The sequence below is a fragment of the Canis lupus genome, chromosome 2 (assembly GCF_048164855.1).
Source record: "Canis lupus baileyi chromosome 2, mCanLup2.hap1, whole genome shotgun sequence".
Lineage (NCBI taxonomy): Eukaryota > Metazoa > Chordata > Mammalia > Carnivora > Canidae > Canis > Canis lupus.
Genome location: NC_132839.1, coordinates 15,033,388 through 15,060,662, shown reverse-complemented (window position 1 = coordinate 15,060,662; position 27,275 = coordinate 15,033,388). Strand labels below are relative to the sequence as shown.

The 27,275-nt window shown below is 39.4% G+C and overlaps 3 protein-coding genes across 6 annotated transcripts in view; 1 reads left to right on the top strand and 2 right to left on the bottom strand.

The window, feature by feature from the left end:
• The window catches only part of LOC140612798 (uncharacterized), a 134,265-nt gene that overhangs the window by 48,958 nt on the left and 58,032 nt on the right, over window positions 1-27,275 (bottom strand). The window contains exon 2 of the mRNA XM_072790900.1: window positions 53-2,226. Within this exon, the coding sequence (XP_072647001.1) occupies window positions 53-1,783 (1,731 nt within the window). The 5' untranslated portion in view covers window positions 1,784-2,226. The remainder of the gene's footprint in view (window positions 1-52; window positions 2,227-27,275) is intronic.
• Window positions 174-13,041, top strand: RFESD (Rieske Fe-S domain containing). 2 transcript variants are annotated; one of them, XM_072790973.1, is made up of 5 exons: window positions 220-258; window positions 2,656-2,802; window positions 10,253-10,437; window positions 10,561-10,595; window positions 12,345-13,041. In XM_072790973.1, exons 3-5 carry the CDS (start codon window positions 10,263-10,265, stop codon window positions 12,609-12,611), a joined length of 477 nt encoding a protein of 158 aa, XP_072647074.1. In that variant the 5' UTR covers window positions 220-258; window positions 2,656-2,802; window positions 10,253-10,262; the 3' UTR covers window positions 12,612-13,041. The 2 variants fall into 2 exon arrangements, with proteins under 2 accessions (XP_072647063.1, XP_072647074.1); XM_072790962.1 differs by lacking the exon at window positions 2,656-2,802 and having other exon boundaries at window positions 174-258.
• SPATA9 (spermatogenesis associated 9) overlaps window positions 15,295-27,275 on the bottom strand; it is a 40,704-nt gene continuing 28,723 nt past the window's right edge. For all 3 annotated transcript variants that reach the window (XM_072790936.1, XM_072790943.1, XM_072790949.1), the window contains exons 4-5: window positions 21,868-21,963; window positions 15,295-15,774 (exon numbers count right to left, since the gene is read on the bottom strand). In XM_072790936.1, the coding sequence (XP_072647037.1) occupies window positions 15,487-15,774; window positions 21,868-21,963 (384 nt within the window). In that variant the 3' untranslated portion in view covers window positions 15,295-15,486. The remainder of the gene's footprint in view (window positions 15,775-21,867; window positions 21,964-27,275) is intronic.

Sequence of the window (27,275 nt, the reverse complement as noted above, 5' to 3'; positions counted from 1 at the left end):
GATAAACGCAGCGAGATCGACCAACACCCAGAAGCAAACAGAAGCCACCTACATTTGCAAACACTCTTCCACCACCGCCAGCCCCGAGGTCCCGGCGGGGCGCGGGCGTCACGTGGGGCGGGGACCGCGGGTCACGTGGGCGACTTCGCCCCGCCCCCCGGCCCCGCGCCGCGGCCGCAGCCCGGGCCTGCGCAGTAGCGTCACGCGGCCTGGGCGGCCGGCCGGCCCTGCGGAGGCGGAGCGAGGAGCTCCGGGAAGGTGAGTTGCGTTCTCGCCGCGGCTTGGGCGGGGCTCGCGAGAGGCGCTGCTTCCGGCTGGGCGGCGGGCCTGAGCCCGGGCTTCCGGCGGCGGCGCGGCCCGAGGAGGGGGTGTTGTTGGCCTTGCTGGCGGCCCTTCTCCGCAAGGGCTCGCGTTCGTTAGCCGTTAGCCTCCGGCCGGGCTTCCGCGCAGTCACGGCGAGGCCCGCCGAGCTTGTTCCCGTTAGCGTCCAGGCCCACGCGGGGCCCGCCCCCCGGATGGGGCAGGCGGGGCGTTTTCCACTAGCTTCCCCGGCGTCTGCACGCTGAGCTCGCCCCGGGGTTGCTGCAGCCCCGGCGTCTGTGCACGCTGAACCGGCCCGGGTTTCTGCAGCCCCGGCGTCCGTGCACGCTGAACCTGCCCCGGGGTTTGTGCAGCCCCGGCCTTTGTGCACGCTGAACCCGCCCCGGGGTTTGTGCAGCCGCGGCGTCCGTGCACGCTGAACCCGCCCCGGGGTTTGTGCAGCCCTGGCGTCCGTGCACGCTGAACCTGCCCCGGGGTTTGTGCAGCCCCGGCGTCTGTGCACGCTGAACCCGCCCCGGGGTTTGTGCAGCCGCGGCGTCCGTGCACGCTGAACCCGCCCCGGGGTTTGTGCAGCCGCGGCGTCCGTGCACGCTGAACCCGCCCCGGGGTTTGTGCAGCCCTGGCGTCCGTGCACGCTGAACCTGCCCCGGGGTTTGTGCAGCCCCGGCTTTTGTGCACGCTGAACCCGCCCCGGGGTTTGTGCAGCCCCGGCGTCTGTGCACGCTGAACCCGCCCCGGGGTTTGTGCAGCCGCGGCGCCCGTGCACGCTGAACCTGCCCCGGGGTTTGTGCAGCCGCGGCGTCCGTGCACGCTGAACCTGCCCCGGGGTTTGTGCAGCCCTGGCGTCCGTGCACGCTGAACCTGCCCCGGGGTTTGTGCAGCCCCGGCCTTTGTGCACGCTGAACCCGCCCCGGGGTTTGTGCAGCCCCGGCGTCTGTGCACGCTGAACCCGCCCCGGGGTTTGTGCAGCCGCGGCGTCCGTGCACGCTGAACCTGCCCCGGGGTTTGTGCAGCCCCGGCCTTTGTGCACGCTGAACCCGCCCCGGGGTTTGTGCAGCCCCGGCGTCCGTGCACGCTGAACCTGCCCCGGGGTTTGTGCAGCCGCGGCGTCCGTGCACGCTGAACCCGCCCCGGGGTTTGTGCAGCCCCGGCGTCCGTGCACGCTGAACCTGCCCCGGGGTTTGTGCAGCCCCGGCGTCCGTGCACGCTGAACCCGCCCCGGGGTTTGTGCAGCCCCGGCGTCCGTGCACGCTGAACCTGCCCCGGGGTTTGTGCAGCCCCGACGTCCGTGCACGCTGAACCTGCCCCGGGGTTTGTGCAGCCGCGGAGTCCGTTCACGCTGAACCTGCCCCGGGGTTTGTGCAGCCCCGGCGTCCGTGCACCCTAAATCTGCCCCGGGGTTTTTGCAGCCTCGGCCTTTGTGCACGCTGAACCCGCCCCGGGGTTTCTGCAGCCCCAGCATCTGTGCACGCTGAACCCGCTCCGGGACTGGTTCCTGAGCGCCTGTCCGTCTTGACTAAAATGTTAAATACAGCTTGAACTCGGGCGTTGGTGCCTGTCAGAGCTGGAAGGACCTTAGCGAGGACAGCCAACATGATTGGAGCGCTTCCCGCGGGCGGGACCCGCTCCGAAGCACTTGAGAGTGAAGCATTCACTTCTCAGCACAACCTTATGTGGCAGGCCTTTCATACAGCTGTGCAAACTGCAGCACAGCGAAATTCAGCGACGTGCCCCATATCACACAGAGCCGGGGTTCAAACCCGGATGAGCTCACGTGGTGATGGAGGATCTCTCTGGCAAGGACGATGGTAGCGGATCCCAGAGCAGCCAGGCGACTTCATTAAATGATTAGGGAACTGTCCAGTTTTAAACCTCTGTTGACGCAACTCTTGAACATTAACATTCCTAAATTTAAAAAAAAAGAAAAATTCAGAACCATGTTTGGTGATACACATACACGCATTTATACATATATACATACATGCACAGATCTCTATTTTGCTGAAAGGTTTTGTGCCTTTTAGGACCGTTTACTTGCAGGCCACGTGTTATAAACTCGTGGATGCTGTTAGATGCAATGTTAAGATTTATATTACCAGTGTTCACTGAGTTTAGACTCAGAAGGTAGAAGTTTGAATCTTGACTGCTACTTTGTGGTCTTAGGAAACCTTTCCTAAGGTTAAAGAGGATCCTTTACTGTCAGTGTCCTTATCTGGAAAATAGACACACTATTTCCCCCTTAGAGGTTTCGTGAGGATTAATGAACTCAGGTTTGCAGTCAAAGAAGTTGGCACTCACGGAGGGATAACTGGCTTTATTATTCTGCCTCCAAAGAGAGAACCAAGCTACTATCTAAGGCATTTCTCTTCTCTGAACTGAAAAGCAAGGGTGTCACCCTGGAGTCCTGCATTCTGATAACGTGCAGATCAAGTCCCCAGACTTAGTAAAAGCACCTCTGTCAGAGCTCCAGAGGAGTAACAAGTAAGTTCCTTTAATTTCATGTCTCTTTTGTCTACATTATCTCAGGGAAACTTACTAGATTTTTAAAGTCAACCTATGCTGGAAATGATAGAGATCATCTGATAGAGACTGATGATCCATATAGCCTATTGGTAATTTTATATGGTGTTAGTGCCTTTAGAAACCTATTTGAGGTACCAGCCAAAAACACAGATAAGAAGAAAGTGGAACAAAATGACCAAATTTTTCAGAAGTAACTTTTCATCTGGCCCCCAAACTGCATAGACCAGTTAATTTTTCACTTTCTTTTTGTTTAGTTAAGATCCTGCTATCTTAAAGTCTACTTAAAATAGAAGAAATGTGTCGGAGCATATGAATAGTGCATCAAAGTCATAGTAATTAAGGTGAACACATGGACTCTTGTGATTGTTTGAATGGACCGTGATAGTCACAATATTTAGTTAAGAATAATGAGAATAATGTGGGTGTTAATTATAAATATTACCAGATATCGTAAGTAAATATGACCATTATTTGAGAGATACGATAATACTTTCCTAAGCAAAATGCAAGACTGTAATATTAGTTCTCTGAAACCTTTATCGTTGAGGCCAGAGTTCTCTGCACATTTCTTATCAGGTCCTGCAAAGTTCACTGCAGTTTTCCTTGGTTGGGGTGCAAACCCGCCTAAAACTCTATGTTTCAAGAGACTGAAACTTGAGGTAGCATTGTATTTCATTCACATTTATTTGGAAGTCAGAGAACTTAATTAACGTTTGATGCTACTCTACATCTCATGTATTTTGTTAATGTCTTGATACTACTATTTCATTTCTAATTTTTTGCCTGGAAAAAGAAAAGTAAATATTCCTTTAATTCCTCTTCTAGTACTGAGTGTTTAAATAAGCCGAACAAAATTCTCAAACAGTCCATTCGTGATCTGTATTCACAGGCGCATTTTCTGAGGATAGAAAGTGCCACTTTATCCCTTTTCTTGGTTTTTGGATCATTTGGTACAGAAATATAAAGTAAGAGTTTTTTTCCTGTCTTGTGCTTGTTTCCTGGTGTACCTGTGCATGTTTCTCTGAAATATACTGAAAGGGGGATTAATGGGTCACAGATATGTTCAAGTTTACTAAATAATGCCAAATTGTGCTATTGCTAACTGATGTCATTACCATCAGTTTTTCCATATCCTCACCAACCTGGTGTAATTTTTGCCAATTGATTGGATAGAAAATCGTATCCCATTTGTCACTATCCTTTACCTTTCTTTTATTTTTTTCCTATTGATCGATGAGGTTGAGCATCTTTACATGTGCTCACTGACCATGCAGACTTCATCTATGAAATGTTTGTGTCTTTGCCCATTTTTCTATATTTTTTTGCACTTTCTTACTGGTTTATAGAAGTTCTTCATGTATTCTGAATCCTAATCCTTTGTTGGTTATATGTGTTGCAAGTTCTGTATTTTTTCTTCAGCCTAGTTTGGTTCATCTGTTCTTAGTTTTTTTTTTTTTTATCTTACTGCCCCTCTGTCTGTCCTGTCACAAAATCTGATAAAGCCTGCACGCTGGATACTGTGGAAGTAAATACTACCACCTGAGCAATGTGTATGCTTTGGGTACTTGCCAATACCAAGCAAAACAAGATAACTGAGAGTTGTAGTAATCCAGCCTTCTGTCAGCTATAGCATAGCTAATCCAGAAAATCATGGCATGGCCCTCATTGGCTTTTCTTAAAAATACTGTATTTTTGCTTTTTATTGTGAAATATTGTTTGACTTTTTGGAGTATAGTTGCCACACAATATTACACTAGTTTCAGATGTACAACATAGTGATTCACCTTCTCTATATGATATGCTATGCTCAACACAAGTGTAGCTACCATCTGTTACCATATAACACTATCACAGTATTACTGACTGTATTCCCTGTGCTGTGCCTTTTATTCTCATGACTTACTCATGCCTTAACTGGAAGCCTTTCCTCCCACTCCTCTTTCTGATTTGCTATTTCCCCCTACCCCCTTCCCTCTGGCAACCATCAGTTCTCTGTATTTATAGGTCAGATTCTACTTTTTGTTTCTTTGTTTATTCATTCGAATGAAATCACGTTTTTTTTGTCTCAGTTTGACTTCCTTATTGTGAAATAGTTTTTCAAAATAGCATATGTTCTTTTTTCCATTATTTAAAAAGTAACTAGGTTAGTTGGAGTAACAGTTAACAGTGTAAACTTCAGAGTACAAATTTGACATCTCTGTAATTTCCTAAGCCTGATTCCTGTAATGCTTTCCTTTATACTTTGAATTCAAAGTTCCTTCCTGCCTCTCCCCACCAACACACATGCACACACACACATTCCACTTACGACACCTCAATTTACGTAATATCTAGTATCTTTCTTCCTTATGGCTCAGAATTACCCTTCTCAAAATAGTAGCCTATAAATTCCTTCTTTCTAAAGCTCACTCCTAACACATTCACCTAGAGATTTTTAATTCTAAATCATAACTTCTGTTTTACAAACTTACTTTTTAAATGACCCATGCTCTTTTCCTCCCAACATTCCTAGACTTCCAAACAGTCATACAAGGTTAAATAAGTATTTAGAGGAGCCATCAGAAGGCTGGGAGACTCTTGGTGCTGCCCTGTAACAAATTTTCCCTCTGGGGGCGGGGGATGGGGTTTATAATTTATGACCATTCATCAAGATCCAAGTGCCCTCCTTTTTTTTTTTTTTTTAAATGTAATTTACTTATCTACAAGAAACACAGAGAGAGAGGCAGAGACAAAGGCAGAGGGAGAAGCAGGCCCCACGCAGGGAGCCTGACATGGGACCTGATCCCGGGTCTTCAGGATCATGCCCTGGGCTGAAGGCAGTGCTAAACCGCTGAGCCACCCAGGCTGCCCCCAAGTGCCCTTCTTAAAGAAGTTGCCTATATGTGTTTGTATGTTAAATGTTAAACTAAGACTTGAATGAAATCAAAATGGCACTTTCCGGTTACCAAGGAAAGGTACATCATTCTGTACAATATCTTATGAATATGACAATATTACTGTATGTGAAGAGGATGTGGATTTGGAAGGGTCATCTTTCTAAAATTAGAATATTTGAGGTTGACATGTGATTTATAATTTTGTTAAACACCTTAAATTATAGGCAGTTGTGTTCTGTTTAATATCATGAGCATTCCATGGCGACCTTCCTAATATTTAACACCATCTGGGTCTCTACAACTAACATGGACCATCACTTTGATTCACTTCCTTTTTTTTTTTTTCTCCTTTTCCTTTTCTATGTGTAATTCTTTTTTTTTTTTTTTAAATTTTTATTTATTTATGATAGTCACACAGAGAGAGAGGCAGAGACATAGGCAGAGGGAGAAGCAGGCTCCATGCACCAGGAGCCCGACGTGGGATTCGATCCCGGGTCTCCAGGATCACACCCTGGGCCAAAGGCAGGCGCTAAACCGCTGCGCCACCCAGGGATCCCCTATGTGTAATTCTTTATCTTATATAAAGCAGAGTTGGATACTTCTCAAATTATCTGGAACTTTCTCTAGTTTTTCAATCTGGTAAAATACATAAAATAATGAAATTGTTAAAATGGAACTGAAATTGAAAATGTTGAGTAAAACCTAGCCTTGCTACAACCTTTAGAATGGTTGTTACATTTTGTTTTGGAAGGCTTGTGTCAACATAAACATGTGTTGAGACTTTATGACAGAAGAGTTGTTTTGGATTGAAAATGAACATATATGCCATTTTTAAGGCTGTGTGCTTAATTTTGAAAGTCAAATAATGGCTCTTAAATGTTATACAGTGATATATATAAATTATTATTTTGATTCAAGGACTGGATCAGGGGTACCTGGTTGGCTCAGTTGGTTAAGCGTCTGACTTTTGATTTCAGCTCATGTCATAATCTCAGGGTCCTGAGATTGAGCTCCACATCAGACTCCATGCTCAGCGGGGAGTCTGCTTGAGATTCTCTCTCTCTTTCTCCCCCTCTCCCCACCACTCCTGTTCTTTCTATCTCTCTATAAAACAAATGAAATCTTTAAAAAAGAAAAATACTGGATCAGACCTATACAGAGTTGACCCTTGAGCCAGTTTCAATGAACAATATTGAAATATTTCTTAGATTTTATTTTTCTCACCTTTCCCTTTCTATTTTTGACCAAAAGAGTATTTAAGGGTCTGATAGGAGGCAAAATTTAAACATTCTGGGAAAAGAGTAATAATAATAATTCTGGATATAAACCATTACTTGGATGTTAACCAGTATTTGATTTCTAGGAGAGTGGGAGGTTAAGGGAATAAATGAAATTACAAGGAGAAAGGGGTATAGTGTAGGTCCAACTCTTCATGAAAGAACCTATTTTTGGGTACAGTTTCCTAGGAAGCCCATATTTTGTTCATGTATTATTCATTTTGTAATACATAAAAGAGGTGGCCAGCATTCAAATGGACCTTACCTCATTTCCTGCCCTTTTTTGCTGGCTTACCACTTACCATTTGAGGAGAATGTAGGATAGGGAAGTGGGCAGTGAATGAATTTCATTCAATTAGCAATAGATTGGACACTCTACTGGTCTTGCTTCTCTTCCACCTGACCTCTAAATGTTGGTGTGCCTCAAGAATTGTATTAGACCTGCCTACATTCCCTCTCCAAGTGATTCCATTGAATTCCGTAACTTGACAACTCCCAAATTTCTCTCTCTAGTGATTCTCAGCTCTAGTTTCATATATCTGACTGTAGTCTTGATATCACTATCTGGATGTCTCTTAGGTACCCCAAACTATGTGCAAAATGTAGCTGATTCTTGATTTTCCATTTCTGAAAATACCATTCCTTTTTTGGGCTTTCCTATCACAGTCACAACCTACCTGGTTGCACAAAACTAAAACCTAGGAGCCACTCTTATTTATTTTTCTGTAATTCCTTTATTCTAGTCCATGAGCCCAACCTCTCTGGACCAATTTACTCACTGTACAATTAAAATAATATCTTTTTGTAGTAATATGCTGGGAGATTAAATGACTTAATAAATGTAAAGTCTCCAAACAATGCCTGGCATGGAGTTAGCATAGTGTGATTGTAGCTACTGCTATTGTTGTTGTTGTTGTTAATTTTCTCCCCCAACAGAGTCAACACCCTAGTCCAAACCACCATATTCTCTCCCATGGACCACTGCAATAGCTTTTTTTTTTTTTTTTCTCTGCTTCCTCTTGTTTTGATACAATCTATTCTCCACACAGCCAGAGCATTCTTTTAAAAATAGATCATGTCACCCTTCCCAGCTTCACACCCTGCAGTGGCTTCCCATTGCTCTTAGAATAAAATTCACACACAGTGCTGCAGGACCTGGCTCCTGTCTGTCTCACCAAGCTCATTTACTATGCTCCAGTCTCCTATCTGTTCCTCAAATTAACCAAGCCTCCTCCCTCCACCCTGCTTTCCCCAGGCTTTCATATTTGTTGTTCCTTCAGCCTGGAATGCTCTTCCTTCAGCTCTTAAAATATCTAGTTCATTTGCATTTTTCAGATTCCAGCTCAACTATTATTATTCAGAGTCACCTTCTCAGCCTATTTGCAAAATGGCCTCCTCTTTCTCTCTCATATTACCCACTTTATTTTCTTCATGGCTGTTACAGTAGTGTGCAATTATCTCATTCGTGTATTTGTTAACTGGTGTTTGTTGTTGATCTCACCAACTAAAATATAATATCTACAGTGCCGGTCACACAGTATGTGTGTTCAGAAAATATTTATCAAATGAATGATAATCTCTGACAAGGAAAGAGAACTTTGCAAAAGGAGAATCTCAAGATCCACTGTTGAAATTTTCCTTTTGAAGTATTGTAATTCTGTGCTAAAGATTATTGTCAATAATCAGTTCTTGAGAATTGTGCTTGCTTGCTTTTTCAGACATATATTCATTCCTCCCTAAACAGATTACACAGAAACTTGCCCATCAGTGACCCAAAGAAAAGAGTAGATTGTGATTAGATGTTACCATGAACTTTTAATTTCTTTCATATAATAAAGGGGTTGAAGTAGTCTTGCTCCAAGATAATGGTCGAGGTACATATAAAATCTCATGCCTGAATGCTGTAAGCAGCCTCTTTCCTGTTCACCAACTTCGGGGAGTAAGCCTGCTTTATGCCAGTTTGTGGAGCTGGATGTTGTCCAGATGGTTGAAGATTCCCATTCTCCAGCAGAGGGCAGAAACCATGCAAGGATATCCGAAAATGTAATTATTTAAGAAATAAAAAGTAAAGTACCTAGAGTGGTCTCAGTTTGTGTGTTGTGATTTTTATTTCATTACCTGCAAAAATTCAAAATATGTTCTTGCCTAGGGAAGAAAGTTCTTTGTCATCCCTGAGATAATGTCATACGTGGTTCTTTACACTTTGTGAAAATCAAAGACCACCACAATCTCTATCCTGAGATAGGGAGGAAAAACAGGAATGTTTCCTGAAAATTTGGGATAACAACTCTAATGGAAAGAGGGTGGGGTAAGAAAAAGATTTGGGGTTAGGAGTGGACGAAGAAAAAATATAGCAATTCTTGGCAAAACAGGATATGTAGTTTAGTTTTATTCAGAAACAGTCATAGAATAAAACTTAAATACCCTGATATGGGAGGCCCTCTGGAAAATCTTCTGCAAGGACAGTCCTGACGCTGATATATCTTGATGTGTCTTTCTCACCTAGAATTAACAGACGATGACTATATTCTTAAAGGTCCCTTTGAAAGGGTTGCTTTCAAAAAAGTAGCCTGAATATCTGTGCTGAGAGAAAATATATTTAGAGTGCCTGAAAATTCTCTACTAAAATTTGTTTGTTTAGAAATACAGGTTTATATACTTATATAAATTAATTGATGAGAAATTCATCTCTTTGAATTCCCAAATAAGGCAGAAGAAAGTAATGTCAATTTTTGAGTTAAGAAAATGCAATATGCCCATTCATACCTATCTCCTTGTGCTAGAATAGTTTTCTGGTTGATTTTTAAGACTGGCTGTCTACTCCAGGCAAAATCAAGTAAGTCACTTCAACCAAGAGATCTGAGACTATTCAGATTATCAAAGAATCCTACCTTTAGGGGAAGGCTGAAAACAATACTGATAATTGGGTATTGTTTAGCATTGAAATGATAGTAAAAGAACAGTGAAACGTCAAGCTCTGAGTCTTGGGACTTCTGAAATATCCATCTAACTTGTTGAAATGAATCCAGTATGAGTCTAGCCTCAAAGTGAAGACTACTCCCTAATTTTGGCAAACTTTATGCATCTCTACTTCAAAATCATGACTATTACCCAGTATTTGTGAATGTTTTATTTTTATATAGCTATTTTAAAAAGCCTCCATCAGTCTTAAAGGAATTAAACATTTCTTATAATATGGTTAAGGTAAGTTGTAGCCAAACTTGTGAAGATTGCTTTTTTTTTTTTTTTTTTTAGTTCAATTAGCATGGATCTTGATGGCTCTGAACAAGATCCTGAAGTGCAGGAACATTCTCCTGTCTATGTTGGCAGAGAAGAAGACATTAAAAAATCTGAAAGAATGACAGCTGTTGTCCATGATAGAGAAGTAGTCATTTTCTACCACAAAGAAGAATATCATGCTATGGATATTCGCTGTTACCGTAAGAGTTTATTTTTCATTTGTAAACCTTGTATTTGTTTCCTAACCACAAAACTATCAAAATTTCAGGCTTTTTTTTTTTTTTTTTTTTAGTGACTAGATGTAATATTCAATTTCTTTTCAGACTCAGGAGGACCTTTACATTTGGGAGAAATAGAGGTATGTAAAGTTAAATCTATCCTCTATAAATTCATGTTTCTTATTTATATTCATTTCATGCTGTATGCAAAAAATAATTTATTTCTGCATTTGAACTGTTATTTTAATGCTTTAAGTATAATTGCCAATATTCCAGGAATTCATAGTCCTACAATGTAAAGAAAACTATTTCACAGATAAATAGGGGACCTAGCAATTATACTCTGAGATATCTACCTACAGATATCATTGCACAAATGTTTAAGTATATATATGGGAGAATTTTACTGTGGCATTATTTGTTGTAATGAGAAATTGAAGGCAACCTAAATTTTTTTTTCAACCTAAATGTTTTAACAATAGGACACAGTTTAAACAAACTATGAATAGCTGTGCTATGGAAAACTATGCAACCACTGCCTCATTAACTTACAAGATAGATCTGTATGTATTGGTATGGAGGGATGTCAGCAGTATATTTCTGAGTGAAAAAAGCAAGTCCTAGAATGAAGGGTCTAGTGTGATTCCATTTTTTAAATAAAAGGTAATAGTCACTTTGCACTTTATACACTTCTACAGTTTGAATTTTTCAGTATGTATTACCTGTACAATGTAAAAATATAAATATGTATATTTTAAAAAGGAAACCACACACTGAAGGCTTATCTGAGGAAGGAATGGGGAAACTGTCTTACTTTCGTGCATTCCCAAACTCACTGGCTGCATAACTTCTTATTTTCTACTTCATAAAATTGATCTCTCTCCATCCTTCCCCTTCCCGCCACCTCCCACTTGTACAAAATACAAGCTGAAACTTGGCATTCCACTCTATACTTCATATCTACTTACTTCTACACCTATTCTTATGTTAGAAGGACATATGTGTGTTTAAATCATGAACATGAATTTATGAATTATGAAAATATGAATGCTTGTTGACTGTTTTGGGGACACAATATCAGTATTACTGAACTCCTTGTATAGAGAAACAAATGTAAGCATCTGGTAGTGATAATGTGAAATAAAATCCTTCTGTTTTGGACCATAACAAGACCTGTAAGACTTTGCTACTTAAAGTTTGTTCCATAAACCAGCAACCTTGGTGTCACTTGGGAGCTTCTTGGAGCTACAGAATCTTGCACCCTATCCTAGGACTACTGAATTTTTTTTTTTTTTTAAGGACTACTGAATTTTTTTAAAACAGGATCTGCATTTAGACAAGATCCAGGTGATTCCCATGCTCTTTAAAATTTGAGAAGCACTGATTCAAGACAGTTAAAAAGTTGAGAATTGACTACTTTGGATCACAAATTGCTCTTCAGTCAACATATACACTCAGGCCTTTAGTAACCTCTCAAATTTATATTTGAAGCTTACCATTCTTCCAGCAGCTAGTGAAAATTCCTTTAGAAGCACATAATGCCCTTGCCCCATTTCTGTCAAGGAAATGACATTTTAACATCTAATAGATAACATCATAGATTCAGTCACATGGTAGAGTTGCTTGAGCTCATAGAGTTCTGATATACTAGAGTATATCAGATAGGGTTCTAATATACTAGGTTTCTAATCAAATGCAAAAGGGACTTGATGACTGCTGAGATTAGGTTTTGCATTATGCAGAATAATTTGTAAATGGAAGGGAAAGAAGAGAGGGTGGCCTGTTCTTTAACCTGTTTTTTCTGCAGTAGATCTTATGCTGAGTTGGAGATTTATTGTGAATGTTGGAAATGTCAGGCTATTAAATCATTTATTTATTTCCTTCCCCAGGATTTTGATGGACGACCATGTATAGTTTGTCCCTGGCATAAATACAAAATTACTTTGGCAACAGGAGAAGGACTGTATCAGTCTATCAACCCTAGAGATCCATCAGCAAAACCCAAGTGGTGCTCCAAAGGAGTAAAGCAAAGGATTCATAAAGTGACAGTGGACAATGGGAGTATTTATGTGACTCTTTCTAATGAACCTTTTAAGTGTGACTCTGATTTTTATGCCACTGGAGACTTTAAAGTAATTCGGAGTCCTTTCAGATAAAACTATATGGCAATGAAAAATGTTGTGTATATTTAAAAAATATTTTTTAGAATAACTGTGCTGCAATACCAAAGAGGATTAATTTTTCCAACATGGGCACATTTATTACTAATCTTTAAAAATCATATAAATCTGAGCAGTTCAAAAGTACATGTGCTTATTATGATGGAGGGAATATCGTCAGGATCTATAGAACACATTTCATCCAGTCCTCTGAACTGATTAGTACCTGAAGGTTCTAGGTTTGGAATATGCATTTTGAGAAGGGTGAAAATAATCTGCGGTAACCACAATAAAGAAAAGGTAAAAAGTAAGATCTAATAAATATGGAGGGTTGGTAATTCCTATTTTGATGTAGCAGACTTTATCATGGAAAAGTTGTAATATATACAAACTAAACAGAGTAGCATAATAAACTCTCATCACCCAACTTCAGTATTATCATCATTCTTCTATTCCTCTATTCTTGTATTCTTGTTTCACTGATACCTCAACACACTCTCCACCTCCCCTATTTGGTTGTTATTCTTACCTTTTTGAAGTAAAATTTAAATACATTGAAATGCTTAAATCTCAACTATTTGATTTTTCCAAATATATAGCAGACTTTTTACATTTCAAAAATGCCTCCAAAATGGGATCAATTTACATGCTTAATTTAGAAATAAGAAACGTATTCAACACTTCATACAACACCCGGTGCTCACCACTAGTGCACTCTTTCATCCCCATGTACTGCACATTGAAACCAAACAGATCTTGGCTCAGTTTCTCTCTGGTCAAAGCAAACACTCAAAGAAGACACACAGCTGCTGCCCAGCCATGAGAGATGTGAAGTCTCTTATTCAGTAAGCCAAAGTACTTTGAATGTCCTATATAAAATCTTCAAATATAAGTTTGTTTTTGCTTTGTTTTTTTTTTTTTTAATTTTTATTTATTTATGATAGTCACAGAGAGAGAGAGACAGAGACACAGGCAGAGGGAGAAGCAGGCTCCATGCACTGGGAGCCTGATGTGGGATTCAATCCCGGGTCTCCAGGATCACGCCATGGGCCAAAGGCAGACGCCAAACCGCTGCGCCACCCAGGGATCCCTTGCTTTGTTTTTGAGAATTTTGTGATGTATTTAGAACTAAGTGCTTCATGTAAATGTTAGAAGAGATAGAGGGTGTTGTTCCTCAGAGTCCCTACTGCTGAGTTCCCGGACAGGGCTGACGTTCAGTTGGTCCACCCTGCTTTCACATACCAGTTATTTATGGCTAGCAGTATTCTGGTTGCCTGGTGCCCACGCTGTGGTGTAGTACTCTGGGTGTTTATCATCTAAAACTCAGCAGCAAATAGTAGAATATAAGAATAAGTAGAATCAGAACCAGGATGATCACATTATGAATTCAGAGTGTGAAAAGCTGTTTGTCAAAATTGGAATCTTGTCTCTAAGCACAGTAATCTTCTTAGTGGCCTAGGATTGAATTACGGCTTCAAACCTAATACTGAACATTGTAGGGGGGCCACCTGGACTCTTTCCCTTGGTATGGTAAAAATAGTAAGTGAATTAAGTACCTATCATTAAGGGTGTGCTTACAGAGCCCTTTGCTACATAGTATCACATTTCTTTTTCTGATGGAATATGGGTAATATGAGGTAATACAACCCTTGTCACTCATTTTTCAGACTATTAAAAAGCCAGGGTTGGGCTTTTTATAAGTCCTTTTATGGCAGTAGCTGTTTACCAGGTACAGGAAATGTACCATCACTTGATGGTACATCCTAGCCTATTATATCAGGTGCTAATCCTCCAATGACCAGTCAGGTCTTAACGCATGTCCAGAATTTAAGACATGGAAGAAACCAAAGTGCTTCCTGCAGGCAAAACAGTGACCCTCATTTGCAGGGCCAGTTACAGAAGCGTTTTTCTTTCATGACCCAGTGGCAACAGTGAGTTATATGGGCTTAATTTCTGGTTCTAAATATGTTCCTCCAAATCTGGAAATAAAAAATGTCATGTCCTATCCTATCCTCACATATAGAAATCTTCTGTAAGATTTGTAAATAATATTTTGTTTTATAAATATATTATATCTGTGAATCATAAGTTCTCTGTAACTTTATAGATGAGCTATAAAAGGATCGATAATAGGCAGATTCAAACTATACAGCCTATAAATAGAAAATAAATATCCTTTTGTGATCTCTGAAAAAGATATAGCATTTTGATATGTAGGGTATTTTTCCTCCAGATGAATACAGTTGACCCCTGAACAATGCAGAGGTTTGGAGTACCAACCCCATGCACAGTTGAAAATCCACATTTAACTTTGAACTCCCCCAGAACTTAACTACTAATAGTCTACTATTGACTGGAAGCCTGACTGATCACATACACACTTGATTAACACATATTTTTAATGTCCTATGTATTATATAATGTATTCTTAAGGTAAGCTACAGAAAGTGTTAAGAAAATCATAAGGAAGAGAATATACATTTACTATAATATATTTATCAAAAAATAACTGCATGTAAGTGGATCTGCACAGTTCAAACCCATGTTCAAGGGCCAACTGTAATTGGAAAGATACTTAAAACAGGTCTTTAATAAAATATACCCATGTTATAAATGATAGCATAAAGTCTAAGCCTCCAAGGGGTACACTTTCTTGTTCATTAAAATATCATTGTCATACTTCTACATCAAGATTCATTTTATTTTCTCTACCATATAAATAGTTGAGAATGACATTTTAGTAGTTCTCCAACCCTTTTCTTAAAGCAGAGCACTCAATATATGAAAACTAGTTTCCTGGTTTTATCAGATGAAATGTGATTAGATAGATAACTCTTAAGCTCCACTTGGTAATATTCATGTTCCAATTTGCTTATTCATTCATTTCAGCTGATTGGTCAAACACAGAATGTAAAACTTGGATCTTATTACTCAACTTATTAGCAGGAAGTTTGGGGCGATCCGAAATACTGTCTGGTTTCTCTGGTAATGACCTGTAAGGTTTTGCTTTGATTTCACCTTCAGGAAATGTAGGCTCAGAAAGCACAGGCTCAGAAAAGGCTTTTCTAAGATTTTCATTCTCTTTTCTGTTTTGCCTTATGGTTTCTTCTTCTTGGAAAATTTTCTTTATCTTCTCCAGCACAGCATTAACACAGACTGTCTAATAATAAAAAAAATTTTTTTTGAAAGGTAAAGTTTCTTTTTAAGCTACTGAACTTCCAGTAATAATAAAATGTGTAACATAAAGTCATTAATCTTATTCTTTAAGAAAGAAGCACTTCCTTTCCTAAGCACATGATAAACATCAGGAGATTGATTCTTTGTTCTAAATATATTACACCATCATCTAGAAAGAAAATTAAAGCATAAGTGTATGCTTCAATAAAGACATGCTTTACTTCTCCCCCCCATTCATTGTTTTACATCTTTACTCTGATTTAATTAAATGAAATTCCTTTCTTCTCCTAAACTAAATGAAACATTTTCTGAGAGATGGGATTTGTCCCCAAACATGTTAATATCTCAAAATAGATTCTTTTTTTTTTTTGTTTATTTTCTCCCCCTACACTTTGCTTATACCTATGTGTGCAATTGGAAGGCCATAAACACATTAGTTAGAATTTAGTAAACTAGCAGATCAATGATTTCTAAGCAAACACATAATCCATTTTCCCTCAAAAGAATGCCATTCAGTATTTTAAGAATGTCAAAACAAAACACAGAGTAATGGAGCTTTGAAAATTGGAAACTTACAGAGTAAGTTTACTAATGATGAAAAAGATGATGATAAGAGCTTAAGGCAAGCAACAAGAATAATAAAATCCATAAAATGTAAGAAGACCTAAACTAGCTTATTTTACCAAAGTGATGCCTAAAGCTGACATAATTGGCTATAAACTCTTAGAGGGTTTTCCTAAAGTAGGTAATAGAGGATTGAGGGCCTTGGCTTGACCAACTTCAATTTCCTTCTGATCTGCCTCTTGCCTTCTCCTCTCTTGGCCTGCATCCCACTGTAGAATGAGGGAATACCAGATGCTTCCCTTCACTTCCCTGCTGTTAGGATGTGGTCACGTGACCTTGTTCTAGCCAACAAAATAAAATATGAGCATGAGGCAGCAAACATAAGGACCAAAAACAACAAACAAGAAAGCATAAAATAAAGATGGAAAGGTCCTGGTTCAGATGACATTGTAGATCCACTGTACAAACCTGGGAACCACCTAACTTGAGACTTCTAATTAACTGAGATATTTAAATGTCTTCAGCAATTAAGGTACTGCCAGGTATTTTTTGTATATCCCATATCCAAGTATATCCCAACCTAGAGCTATAAGCCTTGAGGTCCATCACTTCCAGCTGCAAACAGCTTCATCCATTTATCCCCATGTAGGATAATTTTCTCTGTATGCCATGCTGTGAAAAAAGACTGGGGGGAGGGAGTGGGTCTGGGTGGCTCTGTCCATTAAGCATCCATCTCTTAATTTTGGGTTAGGTCATGATCTCAGGGTCATGAGATTGAGCATCTTGTTTGGCTCCATGCTGGGCATGAAGCCTGCTTAAAATGCTCTCTCCCTCTGCCCCTCCCCCTGCTCATCTGCTCAAGAGCATGCTCTCTCTCTCCCCTCCAAAACAGATTAGGAAGCCCTGTCTTATTCGATATATTTCTTCTTTCCCCACCAACAAAATTTTATCTGTGCCCATTCTAACCACTTCTACCCCAGTCACAGAAAATGAAGGGTCTTGATCAAGGTCAGTACCCTGATCTTGTGTTTACTTTTAGTCTACCCTACCTTTTTCCTATCAATTATTCCATGCCTTTGCAGCCTCTCCTTTTTGACTGCCTCTTGCCCTGTAACTTCCAATGTGCTCAAGTATCTAACATCTTAAAATTATTTTTTTTATTTTTTATTTTTTAAATTTTTATTTATTTATGATAGGCACACAGTGAGAGAGAGAGGCAGAGACACAGGCAGAGGGAGAAGCAGGCTCCATGCACCGGGAGCCTGACGTGGGATTCGATCCCGGGTCTCCAGGATCGCGCCCCAGGCCAAAGGCAGGCGCTAAACCGCTGCGCCACCCAGGGATCCCTAACATCTTAAAATTAAAATAAAAATCCTTGGCACCCTGTTTTCCTCTTCACTGCTATATATGGTTGCTTTTCTTGATCAAATCAGCATCTATATTCATGATTTGGTTTTATCATCTCCTCTTCATTGAAACCGCTTATTTCTGTCTTACTTATCCTATAACACCACTGGAATAGTTTTAAGATGGTTGGCTCCAACATCTTTACTACTAGATCTAATGAACAGTTTTCAAATCTTTATTTTACTTGATGCTTTCTGTTGGTATTTGATACTTAACTGCTCACAACTAAGTCTCTATTTCCTTGACACTTTGTCTCCTGATTTGCTTCCTACTTTTCTGATTATTGCTTTGTCACCTTCATGGATTTCATCTTAGCTCACCTTAAATGTTGCTATTTTTAAAATTTCTGTTGACTCTCTACTCTTTTCACTTCCAGACTTTTCACTCTTTTCACAGTGGTTCCACTCACAGGGCATTAACTTACAACATATAATTATTTGCTTTCAAAAGCATAATTCTAGCCCTGACCTCTCCTAGACTTTGGGCACATACATGACCAATTAATCAGGTCATCAAAAAGTTGTTTCTAATACCTACTTAGAAAGTTTATAGCATGACAAGTCATGAGGGATGATTTCAAAAGCCTTCAAGAAATTAGAATTTAATTTTGTCTTTAGTCTAATTTATTTCAGTTTCATCACAGCTACTTCATCTCACCCATTTTTTTGCAGCATATTTCCATCCCAGCTCAGCTGGATGTCATTTTTGTATGAGATTCACATTTAAGATACTGAGCACTTCTCAAAAATTTATTTTTTATTCATTATTTTTTAAAGATGTTATTTATTTATTCATGAAAGACATATACAGTGAGGCAGAGACATAGGCAGAGAGAGAAGCAGGCTTCTTGCAGAAGCCAAATGTGGGATTCACCCCGGGACTCTGGGATCACACCCTGAGCCAAAGGTAGATGCTCAACCATTGAGCCATCCAGGTGTTCTACTTCTCAAAAATTTAAACACCTGAAAAATATTTATAAGTTCAGTTATTTTTAAAAACCATGAATATGTTTATGAAAGTAAGTTCTTTTACTATTTTTTTTTATTTTTTTAACTTTTATTTATTTATGATAGTCACACACAGAGAGAGAGAGAGAGAGAGAGAGAGGCAGAGGGAGAAGCAGGCTCCATGCACCGGGAGCCCGACGTGGGATTCGATCCTGGGTCTCCAGGATTGTGCCCTGGGCCAAAGGCAGGTGCTAAACCGCTGTGCCACCCAGGGATCCCTTTTACTATTTTTTCAAGGATGACTTGGCTATTCTTGACCTTTTTCATTTCCTTATAAATCTTAAACTAGTCAACTTGCACTCCTGCTCACATTTTAGTTGGGACCACAATCAATCTATAGGTTATGGGGGAAACTGAATCTTTACTATTGTGTGTTTCAATATGATCAACAAATATGAACAAAAATGTGTAAGACCTCTAACAAAAAAAGCTATAAGAATTATTAAGAAAAATTAAAGAAGACCAAATAAATAGAAGGATATATCATGCTCGTGGATAGAAGGGAGGACTTATTCTACTAGTTATGACTTATAAAGCTCTTGTAAATGATACAATGTTGAATTAGTAAATAATTATTAGTAAATAATACAATGCTGAATCAGTGTAAGAACAGAAAAATAGATCAATGGATAGAACAAAGAGTCTATAAACAGACACTTGATTTATGACAAAAGAAATGTTCTGGGGCAATAGGAAATGTTTTTCCCCCTAGCAGATTGAGTTGGATCAACTGGATACCTGTGAAGGAAGAATTTGTCCCTTACCTCATACCAATTCCAAATGGATTATAAATCTAAAAGTAAAAGATAGGGCACCTCGGGTGGCTCAGTGGTTTAGCACCACCTTCAGCCCAGGGCCTGATCCTGGAGTCCCGGGATTGAGTCCCACATCAGGCTCCCGGCATGGAGCCTGCTTCTTCCTCTGCCTGTATCTCTGCCTCTCTCTCTCTCTCTCTGTCTCTCATGAATAAATAACTAAAAATTTTAAAAATAAATAAGGGATCCCTGGGTGGCGCAGCGGTTTGGCGCCTGCCTTTGGCCCAGGGCGTGATCCTGGAGACCCGGGATCAAATCCCATGTCGGGCTCCCGGTGCATGAAGCCTGCTTCTCCCTCTGCCTGTGTCTCTGCCTCTCTCTCTCTCTCACTCTCTGTGACTATCATAAATAAATAAAAATTTAAAAATAAATAAATAAAAATAAAAATAAATAAATAAAAGTAAAAGATAAAATAATAAGCCTTGCACAATATATCAGAGGGAACAGTTTCATGACCTTGGATGTAGGTCAATATCGCCTAATTAGGCCATAAAAAGCACTTAACATAAAGAAAAGATTAATACACTGGACTACATTAAAATTAAAAATTTGTTTCAAAGACACTGCTAAAAGGGTGAAAGGAAGTCACAGAATAAACAAAATCACCAAAATAGTATTTAGCCCTAGAATTTTTTAAAAATACAAATCAATAATGAAAAAGATAGAATAGAAAAACAGAAGAGACTTTTACAGAAATTCACAAAAGAAGATATCCCAATGTCCACTTAATGCATAAAAAGGAACTCAATCTCATTAATAACAAAGGAAATACAAATTAAAGCACAAGGTGATAATACTACACATCCACAAGAATGGCTAAAATGGAAAAGACTGACCATAGCAACTGTTGGACATTATCTACTAGAGATGAACAAATGCATATTCTGTGATCCAGAAATTTTACCAAAATGTATGTACAAGGACATTCATGGAAACCATATTCACAATTGCCAAAGTTGTAAATAATAAAAAATTTCCACCATAGAGTGAATAGTGACATATATATAGAATATATATATTGAATATATTTCCAATCAATGAAATACTACTCAGCAATGAAAACCAACAAACTATTGCTATAGGTAATTAATGAATCTACTAATGATAACTGAGCAAAAAAAGACATATAAAATAATATATAGTATATGACTTCGTTTAAATACAATTTAAACAAGACTGTCTTATGGTATTAGAAATCAAAATAGTGGTTACCCTCTGTAGAAGAGGTTAGTGATTATCAAGTTAGTAGTTTTGAGGGGAGTGAGAAAGAGGCTTCTAGAATGAGGGTTATACTCTGTTTCTTGATTTTGTGATAATTCATCAAGCTGTGTATGATGATAATTCATCATACTTTGTGTATTATACTTTAAACTTTTTTTAAATTTAGTAGTATCACTGGCAATGGATTAAAAGAAAATAAACCCTTATAGTTTATAAAATCCTTTATATTTTTGTCACACTTTGTTTTTATTTTATTTTATTTTTAGAGAGAACTCCTTGCCTGTGACTAGAAGGCGAGGGGAAGAGGGAGAGTGAGAGAGAGAGTGCAGGGCTCAATCTCACAACCCTGAGATCATGACCTGAGCTAAATAAAATTAAGAGTTGGATGCTTAACCAACCAAGCAACCCAGGTGCCTCTTTTGTCACACTTTTTAATGAACACTTTGGAATTACAGCACTTGTAATTCAAAATACAGTAATACTTGTGTTCCCCAATATCATAGACTTAATTTTTTTTTAATTTTTATTTATTTATGATAGTTACAGAGAGAGAGAGAGAGAGGCAGAGACACAGGCAGAGGGAGAAGCAGGCTCCATGCACCGGGAGCCCGATGTGGGATTCGATCCCGGGTCTCCAGGATCACGCCCTGGGCCAAAGGCAGGCGCCAAACCGCTGCGCCACCAGGGATCCCCCAATATCATAGACTTAAATGATGGAATGCTGAACTTTAGCAAACCATGGCACAATGTCTGAAACAAAACAACCATAGCTAAGTGAAAGTAAAACCAAAATGTCTTGACTAAGTAATAATAAACTTTATAAACATAATTTTAGTTATTCAAGCAAATTTGTTTTTGGTGAATTGACTGGCCTCAGAAATGAATTGACTTTTATTTCAGAAAAGTAATTTTTTTTTTAGAAAAGTAAATGTTTAATGTAAAGTTATTTTGTGTAACAAGAGGATAGTACCTTGGCTTATAAATTTATAATATATCTATATATTTAAGATTACATGAGATAAGTATATTTATATCTATATTCTAATAATTTTCTTAACTTACCAAATAAATGAGTGCTGCATATGAAGCATACATTATGCTAATTAAAGCAGTCTTTGCTGGAAAAGAAATGATTTCAAACAAAGAACCCCTTCTGACCTGCAAAACAGAAAAAACTTTTCTTACTACAATATAAGTTTTCAATGTTACAGTGTTAAATTTTACAATGTTACTGTGAAATGAGAATTTAAATATTTCTAAAGAAAGTTATCTACTGAGCCTATTTGGGGTTTTTTCACATTCCAAAAATATATTTTCTCTCTCTCTTATTTTTAATAAAAAGGTACTCTCTTTTTATTTTATTTATTCACAAGAGACACAGAGAGAGAGGCAGAGACATAGACAGAGGGAGAAGTAGGTTCCATGCAGAAAGCCCACTGTGGGAACTCAATCCCAGGACTCTGGAATCACAATCTAAACCAAAGGCAGACACTCAACCAGAGCCACCCAGATGTCCCTCAAAAAGGTGCTCTCTTTTGCTATGGCAGATCTATAAAAACCTATGAAAGATCTATTTTTTGTTGTTGTTTTTTTAAAGATTTTATTCATTTATGAGAGACAGAGGCAGAGACACAGGCTCCCCTGCAGGGAGCCCGACATGGGACTCAATCCCTGGTCTCCAGGATCACACCCTGGGCCGAAGGCGCTAGGTGCTAAACCTCTGAGCCACCCAGGCTGCCCCAAAACCTATGAAAGATCTATAATCTTGCATTTCCAAAATCTAAAATTACTTGAACTTTTTTACATTTAACAAGTGTGCTCACTAGGGGGTGCCACTGTGCATGTTAGAAAAACAGTCTTTTCTTTGTTCAAATTCATGTAATCATCCTTTACTAAACTATTTACCTCTTCATTAAGCAAACAGAAATCAAAATACTAAGCATTTCCTGCAGATTAATGACCTGATTGGAAATGTTAATCATGAGACTGCTGAAGGCCAGCATTAACCTTAGATGATCATTAAGCTTTAGTAAATGCTCTGTGTTCACATCCAGCATGCTTTTTTTTTTTTTTTTTGACACAGAGAAGGTTTACACCAATAATGAATTTGCCTCTCAAAGGTTTCTAGCTTCTGGTCATAGGTGTCTCTGCCTCAAACATAACAGAATATATTTAATTTTTTTTTCAGAATATATTTAATTTAAGGGAATTATACTCTCTTCTAGGTCACCTCTCTTGCCTTGAGTAGGATATGAAACGAGGGCATTAGGAAAAACATTCCCTCCCATTCAGCAGTGAAGTGGCAGTTAGCCATGCTCCTCTGAAGTAAGCGCCAAGACACTCAATGGCTTCAATAACTCCCCAAAGGTACAGGCGGCAGCTAATAAAATCATGCAAATGAACAGTAAAGAGGCATACAAACTAGAAAGAACAGTATGTATGTGTACATTAAAGTTATTTATGACACTGAACAATTGTAACAATTGATAGCAGAATGGTCAGGTAAATTAAGCTATATTCACTCAATGGCATATTGCAGCCTTTTAAAAAGTGCTTCTGAAGGATACATAATGACATTCTATTGAACAAACATTTGTATGGCAGTGTTCTAAGTGCCTGTTACAGTGTATTCAGTTTTTGCTTGCTGCCACTGCTGAATGAAGAACAAAATTGCCCATCACAATTTACCTCCTTCTCCCTAAAGTGATTAATGGAATGTGGAAGCCAAGAATACTATCTAGCCTGCCAGCTAAGGGATGGAGGTGGTGGGAGGTGCAGTGGAAGTGGGCATTCCTTCTTACTTCTTGTCTTTCAGGCCATACTAACTCCTAGATATGGGAATAGGGAGGGGCAGTTTTAGCCTACTCTCGCCATAAGTTAGTTTGGAGAACTGGAAAATTTCCCAGAGTTCCTGGCTTCTGGAAAGAGTTTCCAGGAAATGAGGCAGCTGCTGCTCTTTCCCTCTTGCTAGAAGAATCAAATTGATAGCGTGCTTTTGAATCCCACTATTAGGCTACAGGGAGACAGACAAGTAGAGAGCAGACGTCAGGAAAGAGAGCAGATATACTCCAACAAAATGCCTCCTAGCAGAGTAAAAGTTTCACGAGTTTGTCAACATGTGAACGTATGGTGGGAGGTCCATACTCGGTAACTGGTAGGCTACACACAATGAAAATAAATGTGGTGTCTGCACACATGAGAAATTACTCTCTTCCTGTTTTACTGCAACTTCTTTTTCAGATTTTGTCCTTCACCTAAAGTAATTAAAACTGATTTCTTTTCAAAGTTTCAAAATAAATTATCTGATACATGTTATGCTTCTGAATGATGAATCTGTATATTGCCTCAGGGTCACTTTTTCACCATTTTAATGCTTTTAATAAACACTTGCCATTCCTTTAACAAGTCAGTCCTGTAGAAAATATATTTCCTCCAAAATTTATGTGGCTACTGGCAAGTAGCCATTTTTCAATTTTATGACCTACTTCCAATACATATTTTTCATATTATAAACCACCCTGTTTCATTTTTTGGCTTGCTAGAAGCAAGAATAGTGTATGTTAAAACAGATAAATAAATCAAAGGTTTTATTTAGCTACCTCAGCCAATTTTAAAAATGTTATCTTAACTTCTTATTTTAATTTCATTTGTCTATTTAAGTGAAAAGACTCTTGATATCGATATAATGCCCATATTTCTTTGAATTTTTAACATTAATATTAACATATAAGATACATGGATATGTAAGATATGTGGATATGTTATATGGTCATACTAATAACATCTCAGACACATAGATATTTCAACAGTAAAAACATTTCAATCTCTAACAAAATTTCTTTCACGTAATTTTGAGTTCCACTCCTGCCACATAATTTTGACCACCTCAAGTCATAAAAGAAGTATCTGAGTTTATCTTATTTTCACTAAAATTTAGATAAATCACAAAAGAGCAAACCATTAGCAGTTTAGAAAATAATAAAGACCCGCTCATAGATGACCTGAAGGTTAAAAACCACCAGCCCAACTTAGTTTATGTTGTTCAAAACCACTTTGACAAAGGATACCAGGATAGTAGTAATAGGGGAAACTTTAACTCAGTAATTCACAAGTAAGCATTGCAAGCAGCACTGACTGGGTAACAGGTCCAGAAAAAAAATATTTCCTATAGGCTTGGAAAAGCTACATAACCATGAGCAACCCCAAGTACTCATGAGCACAGGAGGGCTCCTAGCAGTCCACAGTACAGAAAACTATTGGACTTTGTTTATCCTGGTATTACTATCCTGTGGAACACTCTTCTTGAATAAACTCTTACATGGTCCTATACAAGCTCCAATGTCCCAGCTTGGGACAATGGCCAGCTTAGAGAGGTCATGTCTTCAAGATTCCAGGGATTCTTTCTAGGAATTGTCCTTTTTCCCCAGGTCTTGAATTATACCACCCAAGATAACCTCTCGTGGCAAGCCCATCAAGGACCTCTAGAAGTTCTTGATATTTTTGAGGTTTACATATTTTTTCCACAAAATATGTGAGATTTGAGTTTATTTTTTTCAAGTTTTTATTTATTTATTCATGAGAGACACACAGAGAGAGGCAGAGACATAGGCAGAGGGAGAAGCAGGCCCCCTCTGGGGGGCCTGGTGTGGGACTTGATTCCAGGACCCCAGGATCATGACCTGAGCCAAAGGCAGACACTTAACCACTGAGCCACTCAGGTGCCCCTGAAGTTTGAATTTAAACCCCAAACTGGAATCTACATTGGAGGGTTGCGGCTAGGAAGAAACTATACTTAGAAAAGTATCTGGTCTTCATCCTGAAAAAGGAAGCACAAGTTCAATAGGGTTCACGTAAGTCACAGACATTTTAGATGGTGAGGGTTTTCTTTACTTTTGCCCATATCTGGCTTCCCCCACTCCACAGTGCCTGTCCAAAGGAGAAACAGTCATCTCTAATGCCACTATAAGGAAAATTGGGGCATATATAAGGAAGATTCGATCATAGCAAGAGCTCCTGGTCCTATGGCCCTGCATTGCCCTGCCAAAGTCAACAACTATGTCTGGGAGCTGACGTGTCTTGGCTGAAGTCAGCATTCAAGCTGATTATCTAGGTCACTGCAGCCTAGAGCAGCTGCAAGCTTTACTCATCCAGACAGCTTATAAGGCTAAGCAGATGCTCCACTCTGTAAGTATCGATGCTAGGGATGTTGAAAACCACCAAGAAATTACTTAACCAGAGCTTTCCATTCCTGAGGCCCTTTCAGAACCAGCAGATAACTTGCTATAATCTCAGGTCTGCATAACCTGGCAGGGTTTGAGGAGCAACTTGACTCAGTACCCATAAAGACAGGTACAAAGGAAGGCTCCTTTAAAAAGCTGGAGAGGACTGACTCCAACTATGTGCTCATGTTACAGCAGGCCATCAGGGTCTCTTCAGGTCACTTGTATCAGTTGGGTCTTTGGATATTTCATATTGGGCTCAGTATCTCTGAAGATGCTAACGCACATAGGGCATGCGCTAGGGCTGAGCATTGTATACAACCAGAAAGGCCTGAGGATATTGTCACGGAGCTCCTGTAACAATGTTCATCCTCTAATCATCTTGAGGAAACAATTACTGCATGTTCTTGAGGGAGAAATTACAGAGCATCCCCAGCTCCGTAATAGCCAACAGAGTTCTGGTAGAACCATTTAAGGTGCTCTATGCACAAAAATATCTTTCTTTCATTAATTATCCTCAGATCAGTGACAAGACAGACATATGAAGAGGATCTTTAACACCTCCAGACAGGTTAATTGGGCTGCTCACCTTCCTACATAAGGTGACATCCTCCATGAACCTACAAAACATACCCCCCTTGCATGGCAATTCCAGATTGCATTCCTTTTACTTCTGCACAAGAGAAAGTTCTACTTTGACACAGGCAGCCTGGCAATCCTTGAAGGAATTCATGCTGCAATTCATCCTGGGTAAGCTAAACTCTGTTACTATGGAAAGACAACCAAGCAATGTATGTACCAGGGCTGGTGTCGCTCTCTCGTGCTGTGCCACTTAGCTCTCTGGTACACTGGTACCGTGGGTACACTCCATTCACAGACCAATCCATTGACCTCCAACGCACCTCTTATATTAGTCTTTTGTTCCTTTGATTCTCCAGGCCATTATCTTCACTATTTATACTTCTAATCCTTCTTCACTGAGACTTTTATATTTGAGGTATATTGTTTTCTTCCTTGCTACAACGTAATTCCTCTCAGTGGCAATTCTGATTCTCCACCCTAGCTAATACATATTATCCAAATAAAGCTAATTCTGCATTCCTAACCCTCAAGGACCCTGGAATCTCTGACTTGACACTGTTCCCACTTGTCTTGCTCTAGTCACATGAAACTGCTTACATTTCCTAAATAAGTCATGCTCTCTCTGACCTCAGCATCTTAACATACAGTGTTCACTTCCAGGAATAAGTC

What these genes read in the sequence shown, in the direction of transcription:
- RFESD (XM_072790962.1), top strand. Translation starts at nt 10,263, where the DNA reads ATGGATCTTGATGGCTCTGAACAAGATCCTGAAGTGCAGGAACATTCT. An exon ending in TATGGATATTCGCTGTTACC is followed by an intron (nt 10,438 to 10,560) that starts GTAAGAGTTTAT and finishes ATTTCTTTTCAG; the next exon opens with ACTCAGGAGGACCTTTACAT. An exon ending in TACATTTGGGAGAAATAGAG is followed by an intron (nt 10,596 to 12,344) that starts GTATGTAAAGTT and finishes TTCCTTCCCCAG; the next exon opens with GATTTTGATGGACGACCATG.